This window comes from Gadus chalcogrammus, chromosome 4, assembly GCF_026213295.1.
Source record: "Gadus chalcogrammus isolate NIFS_2021 chromosome 4, NIFS_Gcha_1.0, whole genome shotgun sequence".
Classification (NCBI taxonomy): Eukaryota; Metazoa; Chordata; class Actinopteri; order Gadiformes; family Gadidae; genus Gadus; species Gadus chalcogrammus.
This window is the reverse complement of record NC_079415.1, coordinates 8,936,962-8,961,035: the sequence shown is the minus strand read 5'-3', so window position 1 is coordinate 8,961,035 and position 24,074 is coordinate 8,936,962. Positions and strand designations below refer to the sequence as shown.

General features: G+C 42.7%; 2 protein-coding genes across 5 annotated transcripts in view; both read left to right on the top strand.

Moving 5' to 3' along the window:
• Positions 1-5: 5 nt before the first annotated feature.
• il6st (interleukin 6 cytokine family signal transduce) lies at positions 6-14,613 on the top strand. Of its 4 annotated transcripts, XM_056587459.1 has the most exons (18): positions 6-82; positions 933-1,065; positions 1,162-1,247; positions 1,713-1,807; positions 3,221-3,505; positions 3,677-3,818; positions 4,603-4,766; positions 4,851-5,005; positions 5,155-5,317; positions 7,738-7,820; positions 8,475-8,694; positions 8,937-9,137; positions 9,238-9,339; positions 9,642-9,791; positions 10,884-11,024; positions 11,537-11,633; positions 12,412-12,493; positions 13,167-14,567. In XM_056587459.1, exons 4-18 carry the CDS (start codon positions 1,726-1,728, stop codon positions 13,839-13,841), a joined length of 2,742 nt encoding a protein of 913 aa, XP_056443434.1. In that variant the 5' UTR covers positions 6-82; positions 933-1,065; positions 1,162-1,247; positions 1,713-1,725; the 3' UTR covers positions 13,842-14,567. The 4 variants fall into 4 exon arrangements, with proteins under 4 accessions (XP_056443434.1, XP_056443431.1, XP_056443433.1 ...); XM_056587458.1 differs by lacking the exon at positions 6-82 and having other exon boundaries at positions 638-1,065; XM_056587456.1 differs by lacking the exon at positions 6-82 and having other exon boundaries at positions 629-1,247; positions 4,600-4,766; positions 13,167-14,613.
• Positions 14,614-18,518: 3,905 nt separating this feature from the next.
• Positions 18,519-24,074, top strand: part of LOC130380518 (pro-neuregulin-1, membrane-bound isoform-like) — a 15,080-nt gene continuing 9,524 nt past the window's right edge. The window contains exons 1-3 of the mRNA XM_056587753.1: positions 18,519-19,248; positions 22,365-22,503; positions 22,771-22,829. Coding sequence (XP_056443728.1) covers positions 18,519-19,248; positions 22,365-22,503; positions 22,771-22,829 — 928 coding nt within the window. The remainder of the gene's footprint in view (positions 19,249-22,364; positions 22,504-22,770; positions 22,830-24,074) is intronic.

The following is a 24,074-nucleotide window of genomic DNA, read 5'->3' as shown; positions in this document are numbered from 1 at the left end:
ACTAGTAACAGGACCCATCCAGCAACGTCCCGACATCAGAAGGGAAGTGACATTTATATCTGCATCGTGCTGCAGTTGTGATGTATACTTTTTATATAGTTTGACGTATTTTTTGTATATGTACTGATGAAAAACTATTTCGATCCTTTGTGGTATGGTCGCCTCGGGTTAGGTATGGCTCGGAGGGGTACATGTTCAACACGTGGTTTATTCTAACAGACACGGTAAACGAGCTTGCGTTCTGGAGGTATTGGGAGTGGGAGGAATGGTAAATAAGTCACTTCAGTTCTTGTTTATCCAGGTAAACCATTGGTCTGTCTTGGCTTTAGCAGAAATGGCAAAGTGGCAATGTTTGTAGTCTTTAACTAACTAACAAAATCATTAAACCTTATATGGTGTTCTCCATTATGTGGAGAAGAAACCATTCATAACTGTTGTTAGCTTGAAACATGTAATCGGAAATAGCATAGACTAAACTTTACATCAGTACGATTTGGGATATTAAACATTTCCGGTCTGAATTGGTGATAGGACGCGGTGAAGTCCAATAGGGACTATATGTGACCCAGAGCAACAAGTTGAATTACGGCCACGATGAGCACTTAAGTAAACGCCTACTTCCTCCTTCAACAACAAAACCCTACTCCCTGTGACATGCGTAGTAGTAGAGGCTTATTAAAAATCTGTTTATGCTTTTCCTTGGCCTCACTATAAATTCGGACATTTTTGACTCCTCCTCTCGGACAAAGACTTGCCAGCCAGACTTGCCACCCCGTGTTTCGTCAAAGTTTTTTTATTTCTAGCTCTTGGCATTTCTCCCCTTTTTGCGGAACAATTTTAGGAACGCCTAAAAAACGTTTGCTCTAGCATTAACAGAGGCGCACAGTGTATAGTGAACACTCTGCCCTCCATGTCACCCCAATACGACATAGAACGGAACGTGGAAGAACCAGGGAGGCCCGCAGGAAAGGAGGTTTGGAACGTAGCCCCGTGTGACGCGATATGACGACCCTAGGGGCGTGACATACCGGAAAACAACATGCTGTTTGGCAATGGGTCAAGACGGTATTTCCTGAGATTTTATTCAGTAGTAACGGATTTCTGCCTAATCAAGCAATCCGATAAGGTATTCAATACCATACCTATGTTTTACCAACTCAGGGTTGTTAATAAGATGTGGTACCAAGGCTAAGGTCGGTGAGGCAGAGTTCTAGTTCGGGCCGTCCTTGCTCCAACTACCAGGCTAGGTAAGATACGACGTTCATGACGTTTCAAGTTTTCTGTATTCAATATTCTAAAGCATCTAACGTTAGAACTTGTTGTGTTTTATTTGTTGTGTTTTATTTGTTATTGCAATGCTATTAACGTATTTCTCTTAAGAAGAGATGTGGGGTTTTTTTAACGTGGAGGTGAATGCCGTGTTTAGCATAAGCCCACATTTTATTATTCGCGTTCGCCTTATTATTAGGACAGCTTCATGTGACCAATGTGGACTTGGAAACGGGTTGAAAAGTTGTTGTTTTTTTGCTCAATAACAATACAATACAAACAACTGTACCACACTTGGCACACACAGCATTATCGGTGAACCTGAAATCAGGCTTACTGTCTCAGTGCAGTCAACGTGACATCCCCTCCACGTTGAAACGGCTTGGTCCAGTCGCAGTTATCAATTCCTATTTTCCCATTATTAATCTAATGATGTGATTCAGATCTCTCTTAGACATGGCTATGGTTCTCTACATTGGTTTGCTCCATCGTCTTCTGTTGGCATGCCTGGTCTCGTCCGGCCTTGCCTTCAGTGCCGGTAAGTCCATCTTACTGTTTTAGTACTGTAGTAGGCTATGACAGCCCTGTTATGTTTAGCCTCAGCATGATAAAAAACAGGGTTTACCCCAGTTAAAAGAAGATTCCACTGTAATAAAACATAAAACACTTTGACTCTTATGTCTTCAGTTGCTATGTTATTGTTTTAGTCTCACCATGTTGGTTATCCTGATAGATCGTAAACGATTGCATGATGCTGTTCCTTCTTCCTTTCCCGTTCTGTCTTATATAACTGAACTTTCCAAATCCTTTATAACCCACTTATAAAATAGTTTGATCTATATGTTTCAGTTGCTTATTTATGTTTTCATGAATTTATGAAAACACAAATTATTCTAACGAGAAACTGTTTCTCGCTAGTACTATCTGTACTATCTGTTAACTATCAAATAGGAGATTGCATGGAAGTACGTTTCACGAGTTGTAAACAACCAAGTGCAGAAATCAGTGGATGATATTTTCTCTTGTGGTACATGGTAGATTTGCCCAACTGTTTTTGGAAAAGGAGTACAGTGTTGGCAACTAACATTGCGTAAGGTGGTTGGTACTTCCCCCTCTATGCTAACACACATGAAACGAGATTGGAATGCAAATTAGTTCCCAGGAAGGAAAACGGACACCTACTGATATTGTTATTGTTATTATTCTTTGGAATTAACAGATAACCAATCAAAATGGGCAACAACCTGGCACCAACATCACAGGCCTTTTGTGTGATTTATATCGCGGAAGAGATTATTCAGACCTCACATTATGGGAATTTATTTCATTCCAATTTTGAACAGCTCTTTGGTGTCTGTCCGCAAAAGTTATTTAAAGGCAATATAAGGCCTTCTCGTGAAGTGAAGTCCCAGCCAGGATAAGTGAGGGTAGAGGAAGAAATTAACAGCAACACACGCCCATTCTCAAATCAAATATGAAAACATGGAATGTCTAAATTCTTTATTGAATCAATTGGTTCCAAAAGGGTGCATGTTAATTGCCGTTCAGTTTTGTTCACTTCAAACCTCAGTTCCAGAAATAAGTAACTACAGTTTGCAAAGTACAAATGAAAACAGAAAGCAGTGCTTTGTAAGGTATACCTTACCGATGTTTGATGGTAAACATCCAACAAAAAAGAAAAACAAATACCTTATCAACTAGATTTTCCTAATATATACACTAATTCCGAATTTGAATCCTGCAACATCTTCCAAAAATTGAAACAGCTGTAACACCTGGAACACTATCAACAGATTTGCAGCGGTTTTTTTTTTACCTGATTAATTTGTTATAATGCAATAATAACCTAGATGCTGATAATTTAAACGATTTACAATGCCAACTTGAATCAGGTTGTTACATCCTTGTGTTTCAACATGTCATTAATTTGCTTTTCATTCTTTGTCCTCAGCATACACGTTTGATGTTAACATTTTACCGCACTCTCCAGCGGTGGAAATAGGGAAGAATTTTACTGCAACATGTAGTCTGGCCAATACAAGTGAATCAACTGCAGATGACCTCATATGGTACTCTACTTCGAAGATTATTCCTCGGGAACAGTACAACAAAATCAACACTAGTGCTGTCAATGTCACTATCACAATCACTAGTGAAACACCATCTCGGTTATTTTGTCGAGTGAACAAATCTAAGGATACCAAGGATACTTATGGCATTGAACTTCATAAAGGATGTAAGTTCCTGTGTGTGTGTGTGTGTATGTACGCGTGCGTGCGTGTGTGTGTGTGTTTGTATACAAATATCTATTTGACAGGTGCCTTTATTTGCTTTTTAGTGATTTTTCTTAATTACTTATTTAATCCAGTGCCAGTTAATAACGGTCTTTGTTTTTTTGCTTTTCCAGATCCCCCTGAAAGGCCAGAAAATCTCTCCTGTGTGGCTCTCCAGGTGGACAAAAGAATATCGAATAACGTTACCTGTTCTTGGGATACTCGAAAACGTGGTACTCTGATAGAAACAAAAACCTCACTGTTCTTTAGTTCAGGGTAAGTGCCATTGGTAGCTGTTGTAGGATGCAATTCGTAATTTTCCCTTTGAAGAGCCAGTGAACAAAAAACCTTTTTATTTTTTTACGTTTTGTTTATCACTGTTAGGGAAATAAATACCCAATTTAGAGAAAAGGTTGCTTGTGGATGGTGAAGCTCCATCTGTGCAACACTTCATTTATTACCCGCGTCCGGTGCTAAGGCTTCCTGGACACATACAGTGTTAGGCTACGGTGTGTGGCGGATTTCCTATGCAACATTGCTTTTTGTAAGGTTCTGAACAGTTACACAACGACGGTACTAAAAAAGTATCATAAAGTTGGTGTGGGTCGTAACCATGGGGATAACACGGCCCCTTCTTTCTAGAACTCTCAGTCCAAAAGACATGTTTGAATTCCATCTGTAACAGTGGGCTCACTCTTTAAATCAAGCAATGTTTTGATGCATTCGGGATTTGTTAAGACAGCAGATTTGACTCATTGTTCAAACACATCTTGCCTCATCATTACATTTTTTAAATTAAAATTGCAATATAAAAAAAATAAATTACATTTTAAATATGTAGGCATGTATTTTCTAGATAGATAATGTATGAGAAATGTTCAAACTAGATTTATTTGTTTTTATTAATGTAACTGACTTTTTGGTTATTAAGTGAGCATAAATCCTAAGTATTAATTTGAATGTTAACTTTAACTTCAATTTGTTGTCCATCACCTTGAAATCCAAAACCACATCTGTCTCTCTGTAGTAGTATCTCATAATCATCATTACTTCTCAGCAGTGATGAAGAGAAAGAGAGGGAAATCAAAGATGCCGATAAACACCGCGGGACAGTAACGCTGTCTATTTTCCCACATCACATGAATGCAAAAGTTTGGGTGGTATCCGAGAATAAACTCGGAAAAGTGAAGTCTGACGTCCTTGAAACGGAGGCTGACCGGTTTGGTAAGTGGCATTACATTTATATTAAAATAGCTAATGGTTATTGTTAAGTCGCTCAATTCATAATGGCTGAATGCTCTTCTACAGCCAAAACGAATCCACCCTTCAACGTGGTAGCCATCAGTGAGAAGCAATTCCCTGAATCCCTTCTAATAAACTGGTCACAGCCTATTAAGAATGTCTATGTGAAACTGATTTATCAAATCAGATACTGTAAACATGGCTCTCAAACGTGGAGCGAGGTAAGTTTGGCTGTTCTTTCGTTCATTACGTACTTGATTGTATTTTATTACTGGAATTTCTTGAAGTTCGTCCTCATAACAAGGAATTTTAACAACGTTTAAAATGGGTTAAATATTCCTAATTTAAGAGTTATTGTGATCTCTTTCAGATACCACTTGAAGACACTGCGAGGGAAATCCAGTCTTTCAGACTACAATACCTCCGACCATACACACTCTATATCACTCAAGTGCGATGCAAAATGTATCGAGAGGGCTTTGGTTATTGGAGTGATTGGAGCCGTAATGCTACTAAAATGACACCAGAAGACAGTAAGTGTAAATTCAGAGTTCAACAGTCAGTCAACCAATCCAACTGGATGAAGCTGAAGCACGACGGAACAAATTGTATATTCTAAACCGCGATAGCCTGGTGCTACCAGACTTTCGTACTTAATTTGCTGAGTCTGGAATTGAGTAACGTTAACGCACTTGAAGGGGTGTCTGTTGAAGTTTAAAACGATTGTATCTGCCAAGTGCCACTCTAGATCTGCCATAACCAATAGCTAACGTTTGGCCGGGAATCACGTTGCGCGCAGGCTGTGAACAAACCAAACACCGTGCGTGAAGATGTCTGTCAACGAGAGCTGACTTTAACGTCATAGACCTCTGAAGAATAAGTCCAGCCTCCGAGGCTCTTGGTTCCATGTTTAAATGTGTATGGAAAATAACATGGGGGTTTTGAACAGACCTGGTAAGCCCAAACGAGTAGTGCGGGTGAATTGGGAACGTCTGGAGGAGGCCCCCGTCCTAGGTATCTTCAACTCACACCTCCGGCTGAGTTTTTCTGACATTCCTGTGGAGGTTGGGGGCATTGAGCCGGAGTGGGCGGTGTTCAAAGCCTCCATTGCTGAAGCTGCGGTGGCTAGCTGTGGCCTCAGGGTCTTAGGCTCCTCAAGGGGCGGTAACCCTCGGACACCGTGGTGGACACCGGTGGTCAGGGAAGCCGTCCGACTGAAGAAGGAGGCCTTCCGGGATATGTTACTCTGGAGGACTCCTGACTCGGTTGCAGGGTACCGACAGGCTCGAAGGGCTGCAGCGGCTGCCGTGTCGGAGGCTAAGCAGCGGGTGTGGGAGAAGTTCGGAGAGGCCATGGAGATGGACTTTCGGTCGGCACCAAAGTGTTTCTGGAAGACTATCCGGCACCTCAGGAGGGGGAAACGGGGAACCATCCAAGCTGTGTACAGTAAGGATGGGACTCTGTTGACCTCAACTGAGGTGGTCGTCGGACGTTGGAAGGAACACTTTGAGGAACTCCTGAATCCGAATAGCACGCCCTCTATGTTGGAGGCAGAGCTCGTGGTTGATGGTGTTTCGTCGTCAATTTCCCTGGTGGAGGTCACTGAGGTAGTCAAACATCTCCGCAGTGGCAAAGCCCCAGGGATTGATGAGATCCAGCCAGAAATGCTAAAGGCTCTGGGTGTTGAGGGGCTGTCATGGTTGACACGCCTATTCAACATCGCGTGGGAAACGGGTACAGTGCCAAAGGAATGGCAAACCGGGGTGGTGGTTCCCCTGTTCAAAAAGGGGGACCAGAGAGTGTGTGCCAATTACCGGGGTATCACACTTCTCAGCCTCCCTGGTAAAGTCTACTCCAAGGTGCTGGAAAGGAGGGTTCGGCCGATCGTCGAACCTCAGATCGAAGTGGAACAATGCGGTTTTCGCCCCGGACGTGGAACTACGGACCAGCTCTTCACTCTCGCAAGGATCCTGGAGGGGGCCTGGGAGTATGCCCATCCGGTCTACATGTGTTTTGTGGATCTGGAGAAGGCGTATGACCGGGTCCCCCGGGAGAAACTGTGGGAGGTGCTGCGGGAGTATGGGGTAAGGGGGTCTATCCTCAGGGCTATCCAATCTCTGTACTCCCAAAGCGAGAGCTGTGTTCGCGTCCTCGGCAGCCAGTCAGTTTCGTTCTCAGTGGGTGCTGGTCTCCGCCAGGGCTGCGCCTTGTCACCAATCCTGTTTGTGATATACATGGACAGGATATCGAGGCGTAGTCGTGGTGGGGAGGGGTTGCAGTTCGGTGGTCTGAGGATCTCGAAACCACCCTGCGACATGGTTTCAGAAATGTGCGTTTTCGGGTACCAGATCCGCCAGCTCCGTCTGGACGGTCGGCCGAAACGCACAAGAATTATGCGGTTTCACCAAAAAATTGGCTCTGTGTGGACGGGGCCCCAGACAGTACTGAAGGGAAATTAAAATTGAGCGGAAGTACTTAGGTAGGCGGAGCCAGGCTAATACCGCGAAGCAGAAGGAGGGCGAACTCTGCCCCATGATTCTGCCTCATGTTTGTGGAGCAACACAAATACCTAAAACAATATTGTTCCTAACAGTTTATTCACTCACACAAGCCAAATACAACGGCTACATTTCTTTTAGACATTAATTCCAAAACATATTTTTGCCTTATGAGGCTGAACAGCTAGTCCTTGAATGTGCATTCAAGGAGAGTTCTACAACAATGTTGCAAGGACAGTCTCAGAACTACACCTCAACATTATGACCTAATTTATAAAATGTCTAATTGATCAAATGACCTCATTGATAAAATGAGTTCATTGTAGAAGCCATGATATTACTAACATGTGCATTACGTACCAATAGGTTGAAGTTGTGGATATTTTCCAACATACATTATTTTCTTTTTTGTAAATCTTTGTAAAATCTTACTGTGCTCTTTTCTTAAATTTTAGAGCCAAAGAGTAAACCGGACTTATGGCGGACTATCAACAATACAGAAGGCAGAAATAGGAAGACGATCCATATACTTTGTAAGGTAAATATTCACAGTGAAATCAACCATGGCATACCATAGGAAAATCCTTCTTGACAATCAGCCTAATGATTGTCTAATGATGAATTATTTGAGAAAGAAATGACCCCTTGAAAGCTGCCAGATTTGATCAGTATTACAATTTATACATCGAGATTTTGTTCTGTGTAATAGTTCATTTTCTTGATATCATATTGTAACACCGATCCTCCAAATGAACTATTTGAAACTTGAACAACTACTCAACCTACTCCTTCACCATAAAATAAACCTTGCCTTCAACAGAAGTCCTCTGATGGCTCAAAGATGCATGGGGGTGCTCAGAGTTATTCATACGTCCTCAAAGTCCTCATAGACTCACCACCTTACCAGAGTGGATCAGAATTGTGGGATCGGGACTTGTAGCACTAACCATCCAATCCTCCTGGAGTTATATGGCAGGAGTTGGTTGCTTAGTTTGTAGATACTGTAACCGTATTGCCACCGCAGAGGTGCATAACCGGCCACCAAAAAAACCTTGTTTTTAACACATGGCATGATTAAGATTTAGGTGTGAAATCTTTTTTTTCGGCTACAATTCAAAGCGTTCCCTTACCTTGTCATCGATTTCGTCATAGTTCCCAAATGATCACTATTAACATTGCCCTTCCGTGTTAGGATCCTGAACTGTCCAATGGACGGATCAGAATCTTTAAGGTCAAGATGCAGTCTCTTCCCTGGACGGAGGTGGTGGTGAACCGTACGGGCTCTGAGGATCTCGCTGTAGATCTCAGACAGATTCAGGACCCGAGAGGCATCATCTTTGTCGAAGTCATCGCCTGCAATTCTGTGGGACAATCTCCTAAGGCGTCGCTAAAAATCCTCCGAAATCCGCACCGTAAGATAGGCACAACCTGAATGAAATTTTTTAAAAACTGTTCATGCCTTTTTTTTTTCTGTTTGAGTCTGTATTTGATCCGTATCTTTTCAATTCTGGTTATTCTTTTTAGATTTCCTCCCCCGCCCGTTTCAAATGTCTAATGTGGATATCCAGTAGGTTTTTGCATTTGTGTGCTATTTGCTAGTTGATCTATAATCCCATCCTGTGGACGTGTGTTCTATCTGTTCTGCATGATGCAGAGTTTCCACCGGTAAACAAACTCATGTGGAAAAGCGACAAAGGCCAGCTATGGATCGAATGGCAGGCACCCAACGTCTCTGCCGGTGGTTCCCCTCCCAAGCATAATCTGACAGAGTATGTGGTTCAGTGGGTGTCTGGGAAGGATGGAAAGATGGACTGGCAGAGAGAGAATCGGAGCACATTAAAAACGTTCATCAGAGGTAATGATTCCAACGTGGCCCTTCTGAAAATGTGTGAATAAGCGTAAAGATTTCGGTCTGTATTCATCATTCGCTTTATGACTTTTGGTTTTCTCATTAGGAGACCTGGAGAATTTTATATACTACAACATATCGGTTTACCCGATATACTCTGATTGGATTGGACAGCCGGTAACCATACCAGCCTATTTAGAACAAGGAGGTAAGAATGTAAAGCTTTGATAATGGCCTATGTAACTTATCTTATCGTCTTTTGGAAAATAGTTGTTTTTGTTACCATGCTTCTCAGGCCCAGTCCATATCACCAAAAGTGTGTGTGTGTGTGTGTGTGTGTGTGTGTGTGTGTGTGTGTGTGTGTGTGTGTGTGTGTGTGTGTGTGTGTGTGTGTGTGTGTGTGTGTGTGTGTGTGTTAAGTGTTTGTAGTGTTTTGTAATGTATACTATAATGTCCTTCTGGCTATGTTTCACTGGACATTTTGGCTGTTCTCTCAATGTCTTCTTGCAGCCCCGTCACATCCTCCCAGCATTAAACTGGAATACCTTGGGAGCAACAATGCTAAGCTTGTGTGGACGGACATTCCTCAGGAAAAGCAAACGGGCTTCATCGTGAACTACACCTTGTATTACTTCACCTTGAACGAAAGTGACGTGCAAGGTAAGAACCTGACCCAGATAAACAGTAGCCGGAAGATGTACATGTATATTTACATTGAGGACATTTAGCAGACGCTTTGATCATAGCGTATTACAGCGGTTCATGCACACATTCACACGCCGATGATGGATCAACCATGCAAGGCGACATCCAGCTCGTCAGGATCAGTTAGGTTTAGGTGTCTTGCTCAAGGACACTCAGCCAGGAGCAAGGGATTGAACTAGCAACCTTCCGGCTACGAGTCAGTCAACCTGCTCTACCTCCTGAGCTAAGCCAACCCGGCCATGTACATAATTATAATCATAAAATATAATAAATAATTATTCGATAATATATATACCGTATATATATATATATTATAATAAAATATTTATAAAGGCAGAACTTGAAAAGCAAGCCTGAATCTATCATACCACTGCCCTGAAGGCCCTTTCTGTTGTTCCTAGCCGTAAGAGCTGAACAAGAACAAGGGGGGAATGTGTCTCATCCTTCAGACTTCAGCATCCCCTTTGCTTCATGGGAGACGCTACTGCAGTAGCCTCTTATATAGATGTAATACTAATGGACTGAATCTATACAGCGCAGCTATAGACTTCTGCCTTTTATTTCCCCCCCGGGTTTATTGGCCAGAAGCTTGTACCCGCATAACCGAGAAAGCATCTCGCTTGTGTTTTCCCCAGGTCGTGTTTTAACTGGTGAAGCCAGACCTTTGGGCTACAAATAGATGCTTGTATCGGCCAGGGCTGCGGTGATATCTGTATTTTATCTATCGTACATTTTGGGGCCGAGATATTTCGTAGTTATATATAATATCTATAGTTATTTTTTGTGCTTCCTTTGGGATATTTAGCAGTAGGTATTTGTATTATGTTGGGACATTTTTGTTAACTAATACATGTGGAGGCTATGGTATGGTGCCAAATTCTGACTTCCTGTCTCTGAAAGGTGCTATGTAAACAAGCTTTGTTCTGACTGAAGGACTGAAAGAACAACATGTCTTTGTAGCCATGATGTCGCGTCAAGCCCTGAAACACTAAGGTTGAATATTGGACACTCTAAATTTGAACGTGAACTGTGCTTCTTACTTTGCAGCCATAACACTGCCAGCAAATACCTACTCGTATCATCTGGAGACCTTGTCAAGTAACACCAAGTACTTGACCAAGGTTAAGTCCTCCACAATAAAAGGATCGGCGACCAGCCCAGAACATGTGTTCATAACTGCCAAATACGGTAAATATTGTCTTTACTATAGTTCGTAATCCTCTTTTCATCTATATAGTGTATTTTGAAATTGACCCAGGGTTTGAAATGTTTGTCATTTCCGAAGTAAGAATGCAATGGGGTTTGTTCACTTAATGGTGCAGCCTTGGGTGTCTTGTAAGGCTGTTAGAAATCAGTGCACAAACTCGTTACCCTATAGTCACACCCACTTGATACCCATAATGCACTGTAAATCCGGTGAACAACTCTATCGACTATTTCTTTACTCTCTCCTGTGTTGGATGGCGGTTTTATTATTTAATGATGAAATATTCAATCATGAAAAAACACTAGGTAAATATTTACAGCAGTGACCATCCATTTTGTATATCTATATATTTTGGTGACATTTAACATGATTCCCGGCATGTGATTAGTGTTGAAATCTCCTCTATTCCCTGCCTTACTTGTTCCTTAAATAGTTGACCAAATAGTATAATCGTCTGGTCTCCTTTCTGAAATGATTGTGATTTTTGTTTCAGCACCGGGAGAGGTGAAGGGCATAGTGGTCGGAGCTTGCCTCGGATTCCTGTTTTTGCTTCTAGGAATAACAATTCTATGTTTTTATAAGTGGCAGTCGTAAGTGTTAATTTTCCTTGATTTCTCCTCGACCCAATGCTGTACATGAAAAGGGAATATAGAGCATCAAAGAAGGTCCCTAAAAAATTGTTTCTTGCCAATTTTGCATAGTTGGCTTAAAATACTTCCACTTCCCACGCGTCAAATACGTGCGAGAAGAGGAATTTTGTTTGAATTGAACTTTCTTAAATGCTAAGAGAAAAACATTGTGCAAACAAATAGCTACAACAATTTGGGCGAACTCAATGACATATCACGCCATTGAAACACGATTTATCGCGCCCCAATCATTGCAGCCATTTGCTCAACAAATGTTTAGAACTCATTGCTTCTTTGTTATGATTAAGGTTCGGCCAGATACCCGTCCCCTGATCGTAGCTAACTAACAAGGAATAGGATTAAGGGGAACTTGAGTCATGCGTGCTGCAATGCTCCCAGCCCTGCCTTTCATTCGTGCCGAGTCTTGTCTATCGAAAATGGGCGAGGCCAGCAGCAGGGCCAGTGTCCAAAAGTAGACCTGAGCGAGCAGCTGCAGCAGAGCGCCGTGGAGGCTTTGTTGGTGGGAGGGAGGGTGGTGGACACGGCGCACAAGACGTTGCACTATGCCGTCCCTGCAGTGTTTCATCATTGCACATCTGAGAATGTTGAGATATTGCATCAGACTGACTTGAAGGAATTGTCTTTACATGTATCTAAAATGTAAAATGTATACATGTATCTCACTGATTTTTTTTTCAACAGTGATATAAAAATTGTGTCACTCTTGCCTCTTCTTCAGAATCGAAAGTAAATGGTGGCCGACCATTCCAAATCCCGAAAATAGCAGAATTGGAACCTGGACTCCTGATTTCCATTTGAAAGTAAGAAACAAAAAAATAAATAAGTTATTGAGTATCTGAACTGCTACTCTGTGAAGCCTAAGGAGATCCAATAAACAGTGTCATGCCAATAACTAACGAGAGCCACAAATGTATTAATTCCTGCATTTAAGAATGAATCATCTTTCTCATTTTCTAGACAAAAGATATCCGTCATTAGCTTGAATCCTTATCCAACCTCATCTGCCTAAGGCAGATAGTAAAAAAATTAGGCGTTGTTTCAACCTGTATGTAAAGTAAACTGCACTGATATATGCAAAACATTTTGCTTCTCCTTTGTTTTTTACACCTCTAAAACCCTAGGAGCAGATAATTACCGAAAATGAGGCGGAAGAAAAATAATAATAATGAAAAATGACACAGGATAACAATAGTGTGTCATGCTTTGAACTCACACTAACTAGGGCTGGCTATGGCCCCTCTTTTCCCCAATCTATTCCATTCAGACTTAACGTAACGTTTTTTTATTCAATCAAAGGATTTAAGGAATCAATGTCATTCAGATGAAGATCAATCTGAATCCCAGAATAGTTAGTTCTTAACCCAGGCCTGCTCCCACACACATTTAGAGCGTGTGCAAAGAGAGTGTTTCAAAGGTATGTTGCACCGCAGTGGTGACCGCCATGAAATAACCTTTCCGCGCCTCCCCTCACAGAACGAGCCACCCAAGGAGAACACCCTGGTGGACGTGAGCGTGGTGGAGGTCGACATGCTGGACGGCAAGTCCGTGTTCGAGGAGGACAGGGCCGGCCTGCCGCTGAAGAAGGACAAGTACCTCTCGGAGGAGCACAGCAGCGGCATCGGCGACTCCTCCTGCATGTCGTCGCCACGCCAGAGCGTGTCGGACAGCAGCCACAGCAGCGACGAGGGCGGGGACCTGGGGGAGACTGCGGCGGGCGCCGTGCAGTACTCCTCCGTGGTGGCCTCTCAGGGGTACAAGGGTCAGAACCCCAACGCCGCCGCCGCGCACGGCCAGCCGCCGCCGCAGCAGCAGCAGCAGCAGACCACGCCGTCCTTCAGCAGATCCGAGTCCACCCAGCCGCTGCTGGAGTGCGAGGACGGCGGCGGCGGCGACACGCCGGGGTCGAGCGGACAGTCGCGCCTCCTCTCGCCCGGCGGCGGTTACCGGAGCAAAACGTTGGACCACGGGAGTGCTCGCTGTGCTGAGGAGCGCGGGGAACAGGGGAGCGCGGTCTTACTCAGGTTCTGGCCGGGGGACCAGGCGTGTCAGCAGTCTGGGGCTCAGGACGCAGCAGAGAGCCCCGAGTTCCTGGAAGCCGTGCCAGCCTCCCACTGCATGACTAAGTTGGTCGGCTACCGGCCCCAGTGAGGGTCAAAAATGGAGGAGCTGTTGCATCATATTGCACTGTGGTGCCATTTCTTTTTCAAATCAAATCTGAACATTGAACACGAAAAATGTAGCAAGTCTTCAATGCACTGCCAATTATGAGTGGCTGCTTTTTTTTTGTTTACGTCCTAGTCATACCAGTCAATGGTTATTCTTTTTTTATTATCAAACTTATTTTCGCTTTGTGTCAACTATACTGAAGGCATGCATGGAGATTTTCACATTAAAGTAATCCCAAGTGTTGGTTTGCGTGTTTTTGTGTTTGAGTGTACATATCAACGCTCTTCGAACACTCTCTTTACCCTAACATGACGGTAGATGGTGTTGGAGATATGAAGAGAGATGATAACCCACATGCAGAGCCCACAGTGACGGCTGCTGCTTGGGTCTGAACTTGTTTAACCCGGTATCTTCATGCAGGCCTGCAATGCAGCGATATGTGCTTATGATTCTTTATTCTAACATCTGATAGCTACATCAACAGAGAGACTGGGGGGTAATTTGATCAAAGACAAATGCAAGAACATGATTGAACCAATCCTCCAGCATAAGTGTTGGCAGTGTTTTCATTTTAAGGCAGGATCTTGATCTAGAGATGTGTTTAATGCCACCATTTTGAGGTTGGTCATTGGGGAATGTTCAATAATAAAAAAACATGAACATCCCAAATAGTTCATGCAATGTCAATTAAAGAAATATTGAATATAAATATTTTATTGAAGGTTACAAGCCTAACAAATTACCCAACATAAGAAACTAATACCCTGGATATTGATGTAGGGATGGTAACTGGGGAAATTAAAAAAAAACATAAACAAAGAAATGGTATTGTTCAAATAGTGTTGCAGTCCTAGATGATATTTTTCTCCTCAATATTTAAAAGTGTGCGGACTCATCAAATTCTCTGTGGATATGTGGCACTAATTCACTTACTGAACTGGCCGGTCCGAGCAGGTGGGTTGCCATGACAACAACCCATCCATGCCTTTGGGCATATTTGTCTCCCAACATCAAATGACCTCCATGAACCCTGTATCTCCAGACACAAGACACCGTGCGTTCTCCACGGGACAGAGAAACCCAAGCTGATCGGCAGCTGGTCTTCAGGCCAAGAAACAACGTGAAAGGGCTGAACAAGATGCTGTGATTTAGGCACCCCTTCTGAAGGGGATGCCAAGTAAGCTTTGACATACAAGCAAGTTCCTGTGATGCAAAGGTTCAGAATTAAATCAGTGCTACAAGTATGGATTTGGATTTTGAATAGGTTTTGGATTTTGAATACATTGCTAAGACAAAAAAAACATGCCGCAACTGGTATATAGTTATTTTTTATGTTCATTTGTGTCTAGAGGCTCAAAGTGGTGGTTACAGATCTATCCACTTATAGATCTCTTAACTGTGTGAGCTGCTCATCTCAATGGTGGAGGGCGATGGGCTGCTAATCCTTTATTAATGCCGACAACACTTACAATTGGGAATTCAAATGGGGTAGCAGAAGAAATCAAGAGAGAGGAAGACGTAGAGGAAACGGGCCTTCGGAGTTTTCATTTTCTACAAACCCTGCCACCGTGTCTGAGGCAGGTGACTAGGCACGCACTTTTAATGTGCTTTGCATGCTGCCATTTTTTAGTCCATTCTATAATTAATGCAGGAGCAACGGAGGCACTCTGACCTAGAAACATTGCAGTCTTCTTTAGGAAAGCCTCGGGAAAACCCTAAACTCACTACTCTTCCAGTAGTGAGCAGGGAGCATCCTCGCTCTAATGGAATGAATCCATGCTGTGGAGCTGGCCCATCACCTCTGTCCTGTCCGTGAAAAAGAGCTGAAAGATGCTCGTCCGCATTGAATGATTTAAAGCATGCCTGCTATTCTGTTCTCTCCCTGTCGCTCTCTCTTAAGGAGGTTTTTAAGAGGTGATGGATGTCTGATCTGCTCAACCTCCTCCAACGTCTGACCCCCAGAGGGATCAGCACTGGTGACTTCATCCTTCGTCACCGGGGGGGGGAGGGGAGGAGGGGGACAGCACCGCCCAAGCGCAATGGAAAGTATCCTAATAACTGATAAATGCTTCAGGATGAAATCATATCACATGTTTCCACCAGGCTGAACTGTACAGCCGAAAATGAATCAGATAATGTTCTGGCTCATGCAGATTTTTGGATTGATGCAGCATCAATGGTTTTTGTTTAGAGTTGCAAAACATGTCTTTATTGTTTCGTTTGAAATGTTTTTACCGATTTGGTGTGTTTTCCCGCAGTCGTGTATTCCGCAATCCATGGTCAAGCCTTCCTGGTCAATGACTTCACATTCACGTTACAAAGTAATCAGAGACTGAATGGACCCCACCTCAAAGATAATAATATTGAAAAAAAAAATCTGGCTGCGTCAAGTCATGATGCTTGGCACCTGACAGAGCTCAAAATATATCCAGCAAATACAAAACAACTCCACATGTTAAAGGCTGAGAGAACCATGCAGATGTTAGAAGCTAATATGACGGATAGCTCTTAATGGTGGTCTTTAAGTGGGCTGCTTCAGGGGAAATCCAAGTCCCGACATCCCCTTGTTTTCCCGAACCACTACGTGTATTGATTTTGGCGTAAGTAAGTGCATATCATGTATGTTTACACATAGTTTGCTTAGTTTATGTTCATGTAACCTCCTTCCCGCATGCGTTCAGAATTATGTTGATCAGAAATGTTTACAGAGGGAGGGTGCAAAAAGGCAAGATAGATGGCTTTTAGCATACACCATGTATGTGCGTGTGTCTGTGCGTGCACGTGTGTGTGTGAGTACATTTAGTGGTGGTTGAGGAGCAGGGGGTTTAATTATTTGAAAGGGGCACTACAACCCCCCGTCCCACCACACACACACACACACACACACACACAAAAGACAACATTAGTGTTATTAATTCTTTGGAACGGCACACTCTGGTGTCCCAGGAGAGAGTGCCAATGCCCTGACCTTTCCACACGTGGTGTTCTTAAGCCTCCCTCCTCAACCCGTGGATGATAGTCTTTGGATGGGCCGGCGTATTAGCATCGCGAGGAAGGCTGTCACAGAATAGAAATTGTAATAATGGGCTGATACACGATTTCATCTCCAATGATGCCCTGTTCACACCAATTGTATAAAAGAAATTAATGATGATCACGAACCATCTACTCTCAGTGGGACGAGAGAAAGACAAAACACATTGCACATACACACATACACGATGCATATTTATACCCAAGGCTAAGTATTTAATGTTTGGTGCTTTGGTTTCTATGTTTCTGGGAAGAATACTTCGGTGTAGAAGGCCTGCTTCTCCTCTGTAGCCACTATATACGATTATGACACAAAAATGAATCTCATCTATCCCCTGGTGTCCAAACAGGACTTGAGTCTCCATTTGAATCGGTCAATCTCTAACCTAGACCTATACAGTGTTATACCGGATACAGACGGATATGAGAATAAACCACAGACTCGGTCCTCTGGGAGAGATCACATGTCTGTTTCAGCAGCTCCCGCCCCTTGAAATAAACACACTTTTCTGTGTGTCAGCATAATCAATAGGGCAAGCAACATGCAGAGCCAGGCTAGAGAGGAGCAGCAGCAGCAGCAGCAGCCAGACGCAATTGCGAAGATTCCCTTTAATTTGATCAACTTTGCTGAATCATTTGCGTCGGTGCGGGGCGTCGGGCGGGGGGGGGGGCGGGGGAGGGAGAGAGAAGCTTTTCTGAATGTACATCTGAGACTGATGGCGGACGGGCACGGCTCGCGTACAGAAGGGTGGATGGGATGTGTGTGATGCGGGGTAGGTGAAGGCAGATGGATTGGGGAGGTGTATAGACTAGGCAGAAGCTCAAGGGTAGAGGAGGGGCATAGGAAGAAACAAAGGGGAGTATCCCTTTCATGTGCTCAAACCACCCCATGAGGCTGCTGCAAGCCTCTCTCTCTCTCTCTCTCTCTCTCTCTCTCTCTCTCTCTCTCTCTCTCTCTCTCTCTCTCTCTCCTGCCCCTTATTCCGGTCTGTTTCCTTGGCTTTGCGGAGAGGAAGGACACTGCCGCTCCCGAATGATTCAGCCCCTTCCCATCGGCCGCGTGCGTACTACAGACCAAACACAGTATGTCTCTGCCTCTGCTGCAGTGTCTGGATATTCTCGCCGCTTTGCTCTCCTCTTTGCGGTACCCATGCTGCGCCCTCTCTCTATGAAGTGTGCATAGCAGCTGCCTCTGATCCCCCAAGTGTTGAGGTGAGTCAGCTGCCGCTATTCCCTCGTTTGATGCCGGACAATACCGACCACAAAAGAAAAGGAGTGAATGTTTAAATTCCTCCCGCAACTTGGTTTTTGTGTATCCGCGACCGTCGTTTTGTGGATCTAATTCCCGGGGATAGGGACTGCTAATATGAGTGCTGTATGGATACATCTCAATGACAAACTTTCTATATTGCACCGAGAGTTGCCTTAATACGTTCTAGTCTGCTAACAAGGTCAGCGTTTCGGGGGGGTGGTTGAAGAGCTTTTTTTTTTTTTTTTCTGTAATCCCAGCACCCTCCCATTGACAATGGGATACATTACGGGAAGGATCAGACGACATCCGTTTCGCCACGCTCTGAGTTCATAGGTAATGTTCCGCGAGAGCCCTGGATCGAAGAGACAGAAAGGATGACCGAAGGAACCGAGGACCCCAATGTCATGCTAGCGGTGCCTCCCGGATCCGTCCCCTCTAACGTTTCAAACGAGGATGCTGAGCATGCAACTGACCAGAAGCCGGAGGAGCCGGGGGCCGGTGCTGAGGAGAACGAAGTTGGTTCGGAGGGGGAAGCCGAGGGGGGGGCCGGCGGTGATGGAGAAGAGGAGGAGGGCGACAGAGAATGGACAATGGGAATTTGCAGTTTGTCAAGTACCTGCTGTGTGTGCATCGAGATGGAGCAGATTCACAGTTGCCTGCGCTCTGAGAAAATCTGCATCCTACCCATCCTAGCTTGCCTCCTTAGCTTAGCCCTGTGCACCGCCGGACTAAAGTGGGTGTTTGTAGACAAGATCTTTGAGTACGAGCCCCCAACCCATTCAGACCCAAAGCGCATCGAGCAGGGCCCTATCATCATATCAGCTGACCCCACACTCGGACTTCCTGTGTCATTTCCACATCTGCTCTCATCTGCTCCCCCTTTGGCCAACACTATCAGAACAACCACGGCGGGCCAGGAATTCACCGTCAGAGCGAGACCTTCTGGATCTTTGGTATCGACTAAAGTTCTGCAGGGGAACTCGTCCACCGCTCTGACGTACCGTGCAGACGAGCCCACAGCGTCGAAAGCCCCCAAACCCGACAAGCAGATCCCCGTCAAACACAACGCTGTGGAGTTTAACGACATAATCATCTCTACAAGTGGTAAGTATAGAAACCTTTTTGTGAATTTTGATAATGACGATGCTACCGAGCAGTGATGTTGCAACTTTAAAATGTCTACATAGCAGATTGACAGGCTTTGGCAGCCAGACCTCAAGGGTGTTCAGTTGTTTGACCTAGCTGACTTAAGAAGATGAAAGCACTTTGTTGCATTGTGTGTAATATGTATGACAATATATGACAATATAGATGACAATCGTTGGTTGTCACGCAAACCTAAAACCAGAGATTCATGACTTGCCAAATGCATGGTGGGACTATGCATTGTCACTACCCAATTCAAGATCAAAAAGTACAACCAGGATTACATTTGACTCTGCTTATATTCTATTTGTAAATATATCTGAATATATATGAAATACATTTGGATAAATTATAGAATATAAAGAAACAAATATCATTGAAATACAAAACATGCTATATGCAAATGTGGTTTGCATATGAGAAATTATAATATATTGTTAGCATAGGGATTAGGGTTACTTTTTTAAGTCTTGTTGTTCAAGTTATTCCAGTTGCACTGGCACACCATCTCCCATTTTAGTTGTGTGTAAGGGTTAACCCTTAACCCATTATATAATGTATAGATTAACCATTACCCTAGTTAAAATGTAAAACCATTGCTAAACATGAAAACCATTTGTAAATATTACGAGTTTATGATTTTTAATACGACATTATGATTAGTTATCTGTTAATTATCGGTTAGTTAAAAGTGGAAATCTCTGAAGTTTTAGTTTTGTTTAACTTTGGAGACACCATTGACGATAAGTGGTATTTTTCCCAGTGTCTCAACGGGCACCAGTTCGTTACGTTCATAGTACTGCAAATGCAAGGGCTTTCTTCAGCGAGCCACAGGCTCAATCTACGTTGTGTGACTTCATATGGCGATAGATAGTGGTTGTTTTCATTCTATATTATGTATTTTGACTGGCAGCTTTCTTCCAAAATATAATGTTAGTTGCTGACTTGTGGTACTGCAGCCTGGCCCCGAAACCTTAGGGCAACCAAGACGATACATTATTCTATGGATTCCAGATCTGCAAATACTACTGTTTGTTAGAACATTTATAATGATTCTCTAATACCTAAACTCAAAGCTAGGTTAGGCAATCTATTTTAGAATACACTTTTGTCATTTTAGTTGAAATTCTCTTCACAAACTTCACTCTTCACTCCTCACTAATACCTAAACGTAACCACCTCTAACCCAATTCCTGAATTCACCCTCTTCAACCTTAACTTAACAATCTCTATACTTAAATTTAGCCAATACTGTAAAACCAATACTGAAACATCACCAACTCTAACATACAGTAATTTAACTTAATCTTGAACCTAATACCTAAACCTCACCATGTCAGCCATTTCCATTTAGCCTCTCCCGACTTGAATACCTCATTCAAGTCAATAGTATTTGTATAGCTGTATATCTCTTTTACAGTCACAGAGGGCTTTAAAGGCCCCATGTTATAACATACCCTTATCCATAGCCTTCCAAAGACAAAGGATAAACTCCCTTATTCATTCAGGCAGAAACCTAGGAACTTGGAGAGAGAGGGATCTCTCCTCCAAGGAATGGTAAGGAGCGCAATGGGTTTGAGCAATGGTCTGATGGAGGTGTAAGGAGAAGGGGTGCAGTGAACCGGTTGTCAGGGGTTTGGAAAAGAGGGGCTTGTGTCCGGGAGGGATTCGATGTTCATAACTTGTTGTCAATCCCTTTATGCAACTGTTGCCTCTTTAAACTGGTGTAGTGGTTCAATACACCATCAAACAACAGGGGTGAGAGTGAAGCAGCATGGTTGACGTTGCATCTGCTTTAGCACCATGCCCTGAGGGTGGAACAACTTGATTGGTTCTTGAGATACCACAAAACCCTGCTAGGTCGCCGACAAGTGTAGCTATTGTTATCTTTGAATCTGCCGTTGCCTGCTGGTTCATCTTGCCCAAAATTTGACGTAATTTTGATGAAGAGGTTTTGTACAACAAGATGAACTTTTGTTCTTCTCATGAGCAGTGGTTTGCTTACGCTCTCTAGATCGCTCATGTGCAAAGAATTGGAACAACTACGATGCAATGGCACAGTAAAGCTAATGCACCAACCATGGCTTTATGAAAGAACCAATAAACTGGCTGGCACTTACATGTAACACATGCAGTCTTACTTATAACTTATCGATGGAACTGCATCTGAATATCAAAGGGTTTAAGTAATGCTGCTTGTATCAATGCAGCAGAAACGTTTTTTTTGTTTTTTTTACAACCATTGTTATTCATGCCGCATTATCATCACTGGGCCACTATGATCCGAGTTTACTCGTTTATTCTGTTTTAACCTTCAGCTTTTCTTAATGAATAATTGAGCATGCTACCTGAAAAATATATGCAGCATAAGGGGCTCCTCGTTGTTGCATTGTATGGTTAGCTGTGTGGTCAACAGACTCTTGTATACATATAGGAAAACTGGATACCATTTAATTGAATTAATCATTAGGTGCAATATAAAGAAAAATTTAAAAACAGATAGACAAATGCACAGTAGGGTCAGCAATTTCAAACATTTAAATAAACAACAAAGACAGAAATTCACATTTTGTTTCATTTTGTAAGTTGTTTTGGCCTCTCCTCATTTGCAGGTTGAATATAATAATGATATATTATGGCCCTAATTACCATATACAATACCAAAATAATTATAATCTTAATAATATATACTTATTTTGTTGAGCTCCAATGCTTTCATGAATGCAATGCCTTGCTCATTCAAAGTTTAATTGGTTTGAAAAATCTACAGTTTTATGCGAAGCACTTATTCATCGTACGGGTAAGACATTTAAAAGACCCTTTTGACAGGGGTGTCATCATAAATCAAACACAGGTGTTGCTCAATATACTAATCATGGATCTGCTACTTTTATGTAGCAGTGGCACATGGTCCTCGATCAGTATGTGATATCTTCATTAGTTTAGTCCACTGCCCGGGCCTATACACATAAAAGAGCACACTCATGATAAGTGTGATGAGCGACAATCCTGCAATGACACTGAAAACTATATATTGTGTTTTAACAAATGTCCCTTACCGTACCTTCCTGTAGCTTCCGTGAGCACCACTCCAGCAGCTAAGACGTCGAGTCATGTCATGCGCTGCAGTGACAGCCAGAAGAACTATTGTGTGAATGGAGGAGAGTGCTTCACCCTGGAAGTCATACCAGGCAGCACCAAGTTTCTCTGCAGGTAGGTCCTAGCTTACAAAAGTGTGTCACAAGGTAGCCTACCTTACTGGAACTTTCAGCAACACATTGTTCTCTATTTGTATGTGTTGAACTGAGACAGGGGGTTCATGGCTACTTTAAATACAAATTAAAAACTTAAAACATAGTCAGTTAATAGATCAGACAGTTTGGAATCAAGACTGCAGCTGGAGTCAACAATTCCATTTATTTATAGAATCGATTCTCAGAATTGTTATCTGAATTCTCCACATTTGTGTTCCCCTTTTAGGTGCCCGAATGAATTCACTGGTGACCGCTGTCAGAACTACGTTATGGCAAGCTTTTACAGTACGTCTAAAACCTCTTTCATCTGTGTTTGGATTAAAGCATGCTTTCTATCATTTTGTTGCTTCCTTTGTTCAGAAATTTTGGTTTCTTTCTTTATTTTTTAATGCATATATACACATATTTGCCACAATACAAAATGTAAGCAAAACAGGTTAGGATATGGTAGGATGATGTCTTTCTCATTTCTATTATCCCTAAAGAAATAATCCAAAACGAAAATGATGTTCTCTTGAACGAAAGTTGACTCGCAATTATGCTTTCTTAACAGAAATCTATCAAAATCCATACATGCCAACATGATAGTGCACATGGATCTGAATATCTGTATTATCAGTTTCAACATGAAAAAAATATAGATTTACATATGAGTTTTCATCCCATAAAGATCCAACACTTTATTCATTATTTCGTTTATATTTGTGGATTTTGGCCTTGATTCTGGATGCTTCACTTTGTGAATACATATCTCTTTCTGAATCATGACTCCATATTAATGTATAAATGTATATATTAAATCTTAAAAATACTGGATTGCAAGATTCTTCAGAATAGTCCAAAAATAAGTTTTATTTGAAAACAAGTTTTAAAATAACACAAAAAGCCGCAAAATAACAGCACAACTTATGGCCGCAACTTAAGGCCACAATTAAAATATGGATAGGTAACTGTGTGAGGCAATAAGTTGACTATCCCAAAGCCCTTTGTAGATGCAGGAGAGCCAAATTGACACAAAGGGGGATTTCCAGTTGTCGACATTGATTCCACTTTCGCTTGCTTCCGAAATCTCCGGATGTTTTCCCTGACCCCAAATGTACCCACTGTTCCTGTAATCTGTCCTCCAAGTGCCTTGTGGCACATAGGGCCTAGTACCCACTGTTCCAGTCTGCAGTAAACTAGAGAAGCAGCAGCCGCAAATCATCTTGGAGCCAAGAATACATAAGTGTACCCAGGAAGTGCTTTGGAGAGGTTTCGACTAAATCATTAGACATCGGCCAATAAAGCACTAACTTTTCGCATTGCCAGGCATGATAGAAATGCAGAAGCAGGACTAAGCCTCTTAAAAAATGGACTACATTCACTTTTATAAAGGATAGATTGCCACTGTGCAATAAAGAGTGAACATTTCCAACCAAAAGTGAATATCAAGAAATGCTGGTTCCTTGTAATAATATTATTGTTTCTAAATTAATTACACAGTAGTGGTGGATATCCTTCTTTGAGATGCTCCACATAGTTTTATGTTTC